The 12286-nt window shown below is 40.3% G+C and overlaps 1 protein-coding gene across 2 annotated transcripts; it reads right to left on the reverse strand.

The window, feature by feature from the left end:
• Window positions 1–238: 238 nt before the first annotated feature.
• Window positions 239–10401, reverse strand: asmtl (acetylserotonin O-methyltransferase-like). Of its 2 annotated transcripts, XM_050049059.1 has the most exons (16): window positions 10329–10401; window positions 9574–9690; window positions 7161–7292; window positions 7035–7082; window positions 6879–6943; window positions 6718–6782; window positions 5690–5798; window positions 4963–5302; window positions 4668–4886; window positions 3020–3182; window positions 2731–2945; window positions 2501–2633; window positions 1651–1791; window positions 1399–1521; window positions 667–899; window positions 239–465 (listed from the first exon to the last, which is right to left on the reverse strand). In XM_050049059.1, exons 2-15 carry the CDS (start codon window positions 9664–9666, stop codon window positions 694–696), a joined length of 2052 nt encoding a protein of 683 aa, XP_049905016.1. In that variant the 5' UTR covers window positions 9667–9690; window positions 10329–10401; the 3' UTR covers window positions 239–465; window positions 667–693. The 2 variants fall into 2 exon arrangements, with proteins under 2 accessions (XP_049905016.1, XP_049905017.1); XM_050049060.1 differs by lacking the exon at window positions 667–899.
• Window positions 10402–12286: the final 1885 nt, after the last annotated feature.

The following is a 12286-nucleotide window of genomic DNA, read 5'->3' on the forward strand; positions in this document are numbered from 1 at the left end:
GATATGTATAACACTGTGGTGGTGTGATGAACTCAGCAGACTTCACAGTGCATCAAATCAAATCAAATCAATCAGAAGAGTCAAAAAGAGTTGCATGGTGTTTATGTGATTGCTTGTACTTTTGCGTCAGTAAGATTTGATGTTATCTGTTGTGGTGTGACCTTTAGAGGACTGATTAAAGTTCCAAAAACTGAACTAAGACCACCTGCCACAGTGAAATGAATAAAATACACAAGGATCTGTTTGCATGATTCAGATGCTACATTTTAATGGCAATAAAAGCATCAAGGAAGTTCTTAGTGTGAACCACACGCATGTCCCCAAATCCATGTTTGCTCAGCAAGTCTGCGTACTGGCTCTCTGTCCTCTCTACTCCCTCAGTCTGGGCAAGCATGTTCAGAGACTGCAGGGCAGAGTAGGGTGTCAGTCCGTCCAACATGGTCTCAGCTATGAGCACTGCGCATCCTACGGCCCAACAGAAGAGATTGTTCAACACCCCAATTCAAAGGAACATTATCAAATGTCCAATCAGACATACAAAACAATATCCTGATCAGTCTGTATCGGATCACCACGTTACAGACTCACACTTCATCTTAAAACATTCCAGACTTCAGGCCTTGATTTTGCCAAATGTTGCCTACAGTATACAATATATCACAAGACCTTTCTTATAGTGTTGCTGAGGATCAGTCACGCTTTGATGCAGAGCATAGCATCCAGAAGGTTCTCTGTATGTATGACATGTGCCGTTTCAAAACCGTGGCTCTTCAAAAGCAGACTGTATTCTGGCGCGCTCCTCTGCTTCCCCTCGCTCATGCTGAGGGCCTGGAGTAGCCCGCAACTCGGGCCGCTTCTGTCTTCATCCAGGAAGATCTCACTCAGCAGGAGTCCACAGCCTGGCGGCATGGTGCAAGTGCATGATGTGTATGCAGATGTACAACTTAACAGAACAATAGTGGTGGTTTTGTAACCTCTTATCCCCTTGCATGCCTTTGCTTCAGGCAAAATATAAAGATCAAGGAGGAAACCAAATATACCAAACTGGTATTTTGGCTTGGCTTTGAAATTGCTAGCTTCTTGCCAGTGTTGTTTTATATATCACAAAATAACAGATTTAATCACACATTCTAAATCAGTTGAACACTGACAGTATCAGGTTTACAGCAGCGGTTAAGCTGTGGCGTAAGAGTCTGCAGATTACTGAAACCAAACAACACAGCAACTGACCTTAGATGATTTTATCAGAATGTGGGAACTAACTCAGTCACGCTATAGAGATAAATAACTGCAGACTCCAAAGTTTCACTGGCCTGTGACTGCTATACTTATACACATGTAAATTGTGTTAGCATTCATTGTTTAGTCTAAACATGTAGTTAAAAAGATTAAATTTACCTGGTGTGCACGCATCCGCGATTTTACTCAGCAGAACATGCACCTTCTCATCAGGCCAGTCATGAAGAATTCTCGCCAGGATGTACAAGTCTGCTTTGGGCAACTCATCGTTAAAGAAGTCTCCTGTTCATGCAGACAAAACAAAGCCGTGAGTAAGTGAGTTACTTCGATATCTAAGATACTGGACATTTAAGATAACTTTCTGTCATTGAACATTGACAGCCAAGACTGTGTTTTGACACAGATACACACCTGCTACAAATGACACCCTGTTGTTTGTCTGCTGCGGCTGGAAATGCTCGCTCATCTCAACAACAGATGGCAAGTCGAACACTGTCACAGACAGCCCAGGGTGAGCTTTAGTGAACTCGTAGGCCATGGCACCTGTGCAGCCTTGGAAAAAACAAAAACAAGATGATGTATACATATACAAGACTGGTTTATTACTCGGGGATTTAAAGGTCCAATGTGTTAAGCCCAGTTCAGACCAAAGATTCGCAACAAGTCGAGCTGAAACAGGCAATTACTTGCAACACGCCATTCTGCAACATTCTAAAAACCTGCTGGTTCACACCAATGCAACTAAATGAAGTGTATCATCTTAATGCAACAACTCTCTGTACTTCTGTTCTGATTTGCAGCTTTTCAGGCTCATTTTGTGGCTGAATATAATTTGTAGCTTCTTAAAATATGAATGAGGATAGTGACGAAAACAGAAACAAAGCAGGCACAATAATATAACTAAGCAGCGCCAATAAGTTAGTCAATGAGAATGTGTGTGTGAGGGGATCAATAAGCACACACAGCGAGCAGCAGCAGTGACCCACTGTCCCGCACCTGCACACCGTGAGGATGGAAACAGAGGGCGGGGGGTGACCTTAATGACTTAAGTGGGGCTCAGACCGGCCAGTTCAAACCACTGCAACATTTCTCTGCAACGTTCTAAAACAGTTTCGTCTCGTCGTGAAACACTGGTCTGAACTGGGCAACAGCTGAAACTTCCCCTGGTTAGAATTCCCTTAGTGTTCATTGTTCAGGAGGCTTTTAAATTTATTCCCTTAATCCAATAGTGGACTTTTATAGCTTTACGACCTTCCCTTACCTCCAAGGTCGCAGGCAGTTTTAAAACTGGAAAGGTCAAAGGCTGTTGCGACAGCCTTTCCCGTAACCTTAGCGATGCTGTGCATGGCATTCATGAATCTCAGCTTGACTTCATGACTGTTGTAGAAGGTATCCTTTAAACAGAAACAAATGATGTAAAAAAAAAATAGCATCTGCAAAATATTTTCAAATGTTTTCTCCCTTCACTTGGCTGAACTTGGAGACAGTCACCTGAAACATATTCTTGGACGCTTTGCCAAAAGCCCTCTCGCGCTGATTGGCCCCCTCCTGCACAGCTCTCTCCAGGTGGGAGAAGAGAGGCCACACTGTGTCGTTGCAGTGCTGGATGTAGCCCTGCAGCGAGAAAGGAGCGTCTGACAGCAAAAAGCGCGTGGCCAGATCTGTGTTCTCGTACCCTGGCCTCTGGCCCGCTTCGAGTACAGACGCTATAAAACGTGTGGGAAGTTAATTTGAAGTTAAATATTAAATGTTATCTCAACAGAGGTGAGGGCTGACTCACTTCTTTGTTTGCTCTTCAACAGTCCCAGTGACACGCAGGCTTCCAGCAGGCATTCAGTGCCCTTCACTGAGGCTTTGATCTCCTGGGCCACCTGTGCTGCATCCAGCCCCGGTCTGCTTTGTAGCAGGTCAAACACGCACATCTTGGATGCGGTAAACAGTGCCTGGGACATTTTGAGAATGGCAGAATGGATACAGAAGCAAAGAGTCATTTTATTTGTATGAATACGATATGTAATTTTAGACTTCCTGCTTGCAGACTGTGCAGATCAAGACACACGCACAGGTCTAAGAAAAAAAAAGTGCAGTGAAACCCACAACTTCTCCTTTTCACACTTCAATTGGAGAGGTTAAACAAACAAGGTTCAACATGTTAGTTGCTGAGACTTAGAGGAGCTGGTAGAAGTGATTTGTTTAACTTCTACAATTGCTTTTCCCTGTGCTCCCTATTTTTATGCCTGCTAGGCTGACGTCTGGGTTGTAGCTTTATATTTAACGCACACATATATAAAAGTGGTATCAATCTATCAATAGGAGTGTATGATTGAGGAAAATTGAATTATCTATCATGTTTATTCATTGATTTTAGGGACAAAACGTCTTTATTACACTTCCATGCTGTGCTACATTCCTACTTATGTACAAAGTTTTGCATTAAAAAAAAGGCTTAAAAGAGGGCGCTAGAGAGCGAATAATGGAGTGAGACGTCTTTTGCTGAGCTCCTGCTCAGCTTTTCCTTATTTTAAATAACTGAAACAGCGCTGATCTACAAACAAGTTCATTCATATCCCAAGTGCTCCCTACGAAGCGGCAACTAAACTCCAGAAATATAAGTATAGCAGACCGTCTAACACCATGCCCACCGCCTCCTCGACGCAGAGCTCAAGTGCAGACTGGGATCATGCGCTCGAAACTCCCCGTACAGACTCAAAAGAAATCCTTTCGAGTTTAAAAAAAAAAGGCCTTAAAATAAGGTTTTTCACCTGAATTCAGTGCATCTCCAAAAGCAATTTAAAAAAAAGCTGTACCTAAAATATAAGCTAACTAAAGATTAATATGCCATTGCAACCAAATTATCGGACATGTTTTATCCAGAGTGTCTACAGGTATTAGACCCCTCAACATAATGCTTCTTTTTAAGACTTTTTTAAGATAATTTCAACCAAATTTAAGACAGATTTTTGGACGAATCGTCTTTTTCTTACCAGTTCTTTTAAAAGTTGTTGTTTTCACATCTTGTCTGTTTTAATTATTGACGTGTAAAACACTTTGTAACTCCGTTTTGACAAGCGCTCTATAAATAAAGATTATTATTATTATTTTCTTATTCAAGCATTGCAGGTAAGTATAAAGGTAAGTATATCTGTGATCCTGTGCAGAAGTAGGTTTTATTATAGTTAGTAGAGCTAATTAAGTGCGAGTATAAAGTAAAAAGACAGTACTCATTTTGACAATAATTGACAGACTAATAAATGAAAAATGTCTGTGGCAATTAAGACTTAACAGTTTCAAATTTTAGTCTATTTAAAGACTTTGAAGGCGTAATATTTATAAAGTGTGTTATTTTTTAAATGTTATGTTGAAATGTTGAAATTAGGACATTTTAAGACTTTTTCTGTACCTGTGGACACCCTGTTAACTCTAGTTACCTTTGAGGCTTTGAATCCATCCATCAGACCCATCATTCGCTGCAGGTCCTCTTTTTCTGGCTCACTGTCCTCATGCTCTGTCACATTGAGCTCTATCGTCTGCCCTCTGCTGGTCATCGGCAGTAGTGTTGTATTCTCAGATTCTGTGTGTTTAGAAAGGCTGTTGACCGATGCCCAGGGACTCTCATCCACTTCACTTTGACTGCCTTTTCTTTTCACCTACAAGAGGAGGCTGTTACTTACAAATAATGACAAATGAAAGGTAACACTGTGCTCGTAGGGTGAGAAAACTAACTTTCTGGGTGGGACTGGCGGAAGAGCAGTTCTGGTGTGTATGCTTGGCAGATGAGCTGGATGAGGAGTTGTGTTTGGCTGAAGAGCTGGGACTGTGGCTGGACTGAGCTGGCAGGTTGGGTGAGGGCTGAGTGAGTATGGAGGTTATGGGAGTGCTCTTGTGGCTCAGCTGCACAGGCGCACTCTCTTGGTCCAAGAAGGAAGTACAGCAGTTGTAAATAAGGTCCAGCTGTTTGCAAAAGCGGTTGAGGGGGAAACCCACAACATTGAGGAAGTCTCCATGGACGTACTCAACCAGCATCCCGCCGAGGGCCTGAATGCCGTAGCCTCCTGCCTTGTCCCTGACACACAGACGCAAAGATTTCACTTGTACAGCGACAGTTACAATAATACTCAGTTCATACAAAAGCACTTGCACACATGTACACAGCAGTTGTTTGTATTATACTTCTGCTTCTTCTTCTTCTTCAAATGCAGAACTAATCAAACAATGCACTCTCATTGACCCACGTAAAGATCTACATTTTTGCTGACATGCTCCCCGTCAAACAGGACAAGGCAAACACAGATAGAACAAAACTAAAGGCATCAAAGTCCAAAAAGCAACAGGTTCATGAAGCTCCTACGCACTGACAGTCATCCACTGAATGAATGCTCGGTTACGTTACTACACTAAGAGAAATCAATAGCTATTAGAAATATGTGAAAGTTCAAACGTCCATACTCACATGGGTTCACCGCTATTGATGTACTCCCACAGCATCTGCTCTGACAGATCAGCAAACTTCACCTTTGTTTCTTCGTAGAAGTCAATCAACTGATAATCTACTTCTTCGTCTGGGGGGGAGGAGAGGTTTAAAAATGAAATGTGTGCACAACATTTGGCCAGTAAAGCCCTCCATATATATGTTTACAGTACATTACTGCTCAGTTTCTCCTCGCATATTCTTGCTGGACATTTAAAGGTTCATAATTATATTTAAGGTTGTTTTATATGCTTTAACGCTAAAAAAAACACTTAATGTTTCTCATACTGTTTGTGCCGGAACACCTGTATTCACCCTCTGTCTGAGAAGGCTTCGTCTAGCATCTGTCTCTTTAAAACAAAGCCCAGTCTGCTCAGATTGGTCAGTGTTCCTGGGTCTTCCATATCCTGGGTTTTCTGCACCATCACCACAGCTGGGGAATGACTTTAAAGGGCCAGACACACCAAACTGACGGAGAACTAGCAGTGACGAGAACCCTCTGCTTTGCCACCTCATGCCGATGTGCCTCAGCCAAAAACTTGCACATGAACACACCAGGGATGTGCGCGATTAGTTAAACGATTAAAACGCCCGTACAAGAAATATTAGTCGGTTAAACTATGAAGTGTTTTATTCATGTACAAGGCTGCTTAACTGTCATGCAGCCAATGGCCAATGGCCAAACTTTGACCCTGACTCTGGTGTGTCAGGGCCTTAACAGAGTATGACCAGATGACCATATAAAGAAATCCTGCACACTATGACATCATAGTGTAGCCAGAGTAGATAAACCTCTTGTAAATGGTGTGTTCAGGACAGTGGGAAACCAGAGGTTTCATGCTGACAGGGATTGCTTCTACATACGTTACCTCATTATTTGAAACTTTGGCCACATTCAATATGAACATCCTTCATTGTAACACTTCTTTTTAACGGTTCTAACAAGTTTCTCTTAGTGAGTTTCTGCACAGGACAAATTGTAAGTCTAACCATTATCAGTTGGTACTTACTCTCTTTCTCATGGCAGAGGACAATAGCTACACCAGTGAAGACACTGTGCTCTTTACCACTTAAACTGGAAGAGAAAATAAAGAAGACAGAGCCTGTGAAAAACATCCTGTCTGTTTGTTTCGTTTCTAAAGTTAGAAACAGCAATGACAACAACTCTCACCTTGAGAGCATCCTGTAAGCATCATCTTTGTCAGCTGGTTTCTCCAGAATCATGCCATCTACAGTCTAAAATTAAATAAATTAAAAATAGTAGCCGAAGTGAATTTAGAATGTAGAGTAGACAGAATAGACAGATAAAATACCGCAAAGCTCTTACCACAATAGTGTCTGCTCCGATTACTATGTCTGGAGTCTTCAGGTGTTTCTGAAGCAAAGAAAATGTTATCGACACATCACTCAACAGGGTAACATACACTGTCACACAAAAAGGAGCTTAACTCACAAAGGGCATCCTCCTGGCCACCTCCAGGGCCTTCTGTTTGGCTGTCTCAACAGCATACTCATGAGGCGCCTTGAAAAGTCGCTTGTCCAGAGTTTCTTTAAACCAGGATGGGACCACCTCAAACCTTAAGCCCTGATGTGCAAGAGAAAAAAAAGCAATAAAATTATACTCTTGTGGTAGAGAAAAATATTATATATGAAGAAATGTATGACTTGTGCACTGTATATGTTCATGGTGTGGTCTGAGAGTCCTTTATTGTCAGCATGCATGTATGTGTCGAGGCTGTGGGTGTCTGGAGGTTAAGATAAGCTGTGGACCTTGTAGATGTCCCAACCTAACAGTCTGCATTACACAACATTGTTTTGACTCCTCCAAAGTAGCGGGATTCTGTATGACGTGGGAAGGCTGAGCAAATATAGACATGTATGTAAGTTTATTGCAACACAAATCTGAAATCAGAGAAACGTTTGGCACAGCATATGTGTTAAATTTAAGGCTTTTTAAGACCTTTTTAAGGCCACCTTATATGACATTTAAGACCAAACCTGCAATGGAAATACAAATTTCATATATGTATATATATATATATATATATAAATAATACTGATGTCAGTTTAAAATGTACAGTAGGGCAAAATGACAACAATTGGGTGAGTTTAAGTTTAATATGTTTAATGTAAAAAGAAAACAAAATCTCATCACTGTCATTAATGCTATTTATTAATGCTATTTAATATTGCAATTCTTAGGTGTGTCCAATGATTGTAAGCAGTCATTGGGTCTGTCAGGCTGTTGTAATTTTCGCAGAAATATTTAAGACCCATCGAATCGGAATTTAAGACAGTGAAAGACTTTTCAAGGCCTAATATTAAGAAAACGTAATTTAAGAGATTTTTAGGCTTTTTAAGGACCTGTAGACACACTGATGGACAGAAACATACCAAAAGCTTAAAGTAACATGTAAACTAAACTTATACTTTAAACTTATACATGTAAATCAGTCCCTCCAGGATCTCGCGGCAAAAAAAAACTTGAATTTGCGGCCAATTTTTGTCAAAAATTGTGATACAAATTGCGGCATTTTTACGTGATTTTTTGCAGAAAACTGCGGCAAATCTAAAACTACTACCTTCAAAAAAATAAGTCATATAATCACTTGCTATAATAATCATACTGAATATTACAAAAATAGCTGCAAATGTTTTTTATAGTTCTCTTCTTTAGTTTTATTTAATTAGTTTCTCTCAAACCAGACAATGTGACTGTAAAACAACATGTAAGCTACATCTTCTGTAAACATAACATTTTAATACATTCAACATATATTGTCTGCATTTAAACAGTGCAAATTCTTATGTCAATACAGAGCGTTTCTCCATACTGCAATGCCATTAACGCGATTTGATGACGCGTCTGATGACGTTTCAAATGATGTCACATTCCGGTCAGCCGGAAAATCGCGGGACTTTTGAAAAATTGCAAGCCCCTGCAGATATTGCAGTCTTTCGTTGAATTTGTGTTAATTATTGCGATCGCAAGAACGCGATTTTCTGGAGGGACTGGTAAATGTAAACTTACACTTTAAGTTTTCGGTATGTCTCTGTCAATGCACACATGCTGTATGATATCAGATTTGTACTGAAATGCACTTGTACATCTACCTAAGAACCACTGAGGCTCACTGAATTTGTTTTATTATTCATCAGTCGTCATCCTTTTTGAATTTCGAATTCAATACCCGAATCATCCTTTTACATAGAAACAGAATATCCACAAAAACATTGTGACTAAGATACTGAGTGTGATATTTTATAGTTAAAGAACAAAAAACAAAAACCAGCTTTCTCTGGTGGTACACATATTCAGCCGAAACATTGTTTGTAAATTTTGTGTTCTGTGCTGCAGTTTCTTGTTACTTGTCGACCAACGTATACACCGATACAAAAGTATCTGCAACAAGCTAATATGGGTCAATATATCAGTATAGCTGATTAATCTGCTGAGTTATAAATACACCATTATCATCAGGTCAAACAAATCATTTCCGATTCATTCAGCCCTGGATTTCACAGGCTTGTTTTGTTGTGAGCTTGCCAATTATGCTGACTGGATTGGTAAATATTTACAAGTAAGATACACCTACATTCGTTTGATTAACTACTATTTGGCATATGAAAATCAGTAACTTTGTCATAATGTTTGAGAAGTGTTTATATGATTCATACATTCACATGAACAGCTTGACTCTAATTTCTTAAGTCAGAAGTTTTTGGTCCTGAAAGCAGAGTCATGGACTACAGAAGAGAAACCTTTTTCCAGCTCCACTCAATATGTACAATTTCATGTGTTCACAATCAAAGAAAATGTGCAGTTGTCATGATATATACACACTTCTTATGACTTTAACACATACCGCATTGCTGAGGATCTCCAGTCTCCTGGGTGAAGCGCTTGCCAGCACGACCAGTTTCCCGGTGAGCTTGGAGATGACAGGGTTGAGCACCATGGTGGCCTTCTGGTCTAACCGCCCCTACGGTGATGAACAGAGTTAAACATTACAGATGTGGCCTAGTTCATGTCTCAGCCATAGGGAGTCAGATGACTGCAGCTGTCCAGTTGTGTCATTGAGGACAAGTCCATACAGTCCTGAAAAGATTAGGTGCTTAGTTGATAAGTTTTATGGGATGAAAGATTAATCTATAATAAAAATAGTAGTTAGTTGCAGCCAAGCCAATATTTCTCATAAATACATAAAAGAATAATGCATTAAAAAACCACAATGAGCTGCTGTGCTGTAAAGACACCTCCACCCACTGTAAGCATGAAATGAATGTTAGCCATTTAAATAAAGTTACAGGTTTTTACAAACGACTGTGACCCATGCCAATGTGTTTACTGTGCCTACACACTCAATGTAGCTTAAGCTAATCACGTCACGTAATAATAAATATAACATACGACATACTGTTACTTACTTTACAACTCTGCTCTCCTAAAGTATAACTTGGTGTTAGCTAGCAGCTAATACTGGTTCGCATCTGAAATGGTTCGCGAGCTCAGCTCCAACAAAAGTGACATGGTTTAAAGAACAAATTAATTTAAGAGAAGCACGTTTAAAGGTCTGAGCGTTATCTTAATGTATATAATGCGGTGGACTGTGTCACCTACCTGCTCCTGGTTTCCTCAGCTCCAGTCAGGAAACTGCCACCGACTGCCGCCTGCTACAGGCTGGATAGGATAGGACGACCGGTGTGACGTTGCGTACGTGATGACGTTAATGACGTACGCGGGTGGGCGGATGATTCCCACACTGGCAGTCATAGATTTTTATTTTTGTTTGTTTGTTTTATATTTTTATTTTATATTTTTTTTTAATTTCTATTTTTATTTTAGTTTAATTTAATTTTTTTTTTTTTTTTAATTTCCATCTTTAATTTTATTTCTATTTTTTAATACATTTTATTGAACAAATTGCACATATCACTCATTTTGACAGGAACAATAACCATGGTGCAAAATTCAAAGAACCATGCCTGAGTATTTAGGTTGAATACATAAAAAAAGAGAAAAAAGAAAGAAAAAAAGAAACTTTTTTTATTACACAATACAACAAAAACAATACACACCACATGTACATACATACACACACAACACAGAGGGAGTGGCCCAGTTCCGTGGGCAAGGTACTAAGCCCCTGCCCGGCTGTGCGCCAGCAGGTCAGGGGCCCAGCCCTAACCCACCAGGACCAGGCATGGGACAGAGAGTGCAGAATAGTACAAATATACAACATGTTCACTATTGAAGACATAGAGGGAGTCAGCAGCCCTAAGGCCTGGTGGCCATCTCTCGACCAGCTAGGTTGACAGTAAAAAACAAAACATAATTCAATATTAAAGGTGGGAGAGGAGAGGGAGAACAAGCACAGATATTTCAAGGAGCTATACAATCGTATAAGCTAACAGTAAGAAGTTGCCAACATGGCCAAACACCAGCACACATTGTGCATTGTGTATTTGTTTAGGGGGTGTCACAGCACGGTAAAACAAATACCCTTGGTTGGGAAGGGAACAACCAGATCCCCCATCACCTGATAGGGACACCAAATCAAATAGCAATGTATAACCACAAGTTAACGTGTCAAGCTGATCAAGAAGGCCAGCTCTGTCCTGGGATGCTCTCTGGACTCTGTGCAGGTGGTGGGAGAATGGGCAACGCCACAGTAAATGCATAAGAGTACCAGTCATCCCACACCCATGCCAACACTTATCTGAAACATTGCTGTTCATTTTCTTGAGTTTGTGTGGAGTAATGTAGGATCTGAACAAAATCTTCATTTGTATAATTTTATACCTCACACATTTAGACAAATAATTTGAGTGACTCAGAATAGCTTCCCACTGGTCTGCTGTAAGATGTAAACCCAAATCTTTCTCCCATTGTGCTTTTATGGATACACTACATTTGGAAAAAATACAACATAATAATCTATAAATCTTGGCAACATTACTTCTGCCAGAGACTGCATCCTTTAATTTAACAACTAGTCCATACCCATTGAGTGCACAGTTGCCCACGTACAGTTTCACATGGTGTGTGTTTGGGATACAGGTCATAGGAAATTGCAGATTAAATAGTCAACTGAACCCATTAAGAAGAGCAATGTATTCAGACAGAGTTTTTGTGAATCTGATAGTACGATTGAGGTAGCACATTGAAAGGCAGATAGTTAAAGTGTTTATATGTTGCATTGACTTAAAAGTGGGGCGCACTGGTAGTTCACATGGGAAAGGTGTGGCTAGCCCTTGTTGCAGCAGCATACCATACCATAACTCAGTCATACCAAAAATCAGAAAAACAACAACATTGGTCCACAGGGGGAGCCACAGCGATCGGTTGCATTTTAGCCATTTTTAAGCATTTTTCTGTTGTTATAGCGCCACCCAGTTGCCAGTTAGAGTTACATTTCTCCAGTTACCTTGAGGCGTCCTGTTCTACATATCTACCAAGTTTAGTAAAAATCCATATGGCGGTTAGGCCTAGATAAGAAATTAGCTCTTTAGCGCCCCCATTTTGTTTGATGGGGTCAATAATGGAGGGGTCCCCTCAATTATGTGTGGTCATATGCC

Source organism: Epinephelus moara, chromosome 7 (assembly GCF_006386435.1).
Source record: "Epinephelus moara isolate mb chromosome 7, YSFRI_EMoa_1.0, whole genome shotgun sequence".
In the NCBI taxonomy this organism is placed as follows: domain Eukaryota; kingdom Metazoa; phylum Chordata; class Actinopteri; order Perciformes; family Serranidae; genus Epinephelus; species Epinephelus moara.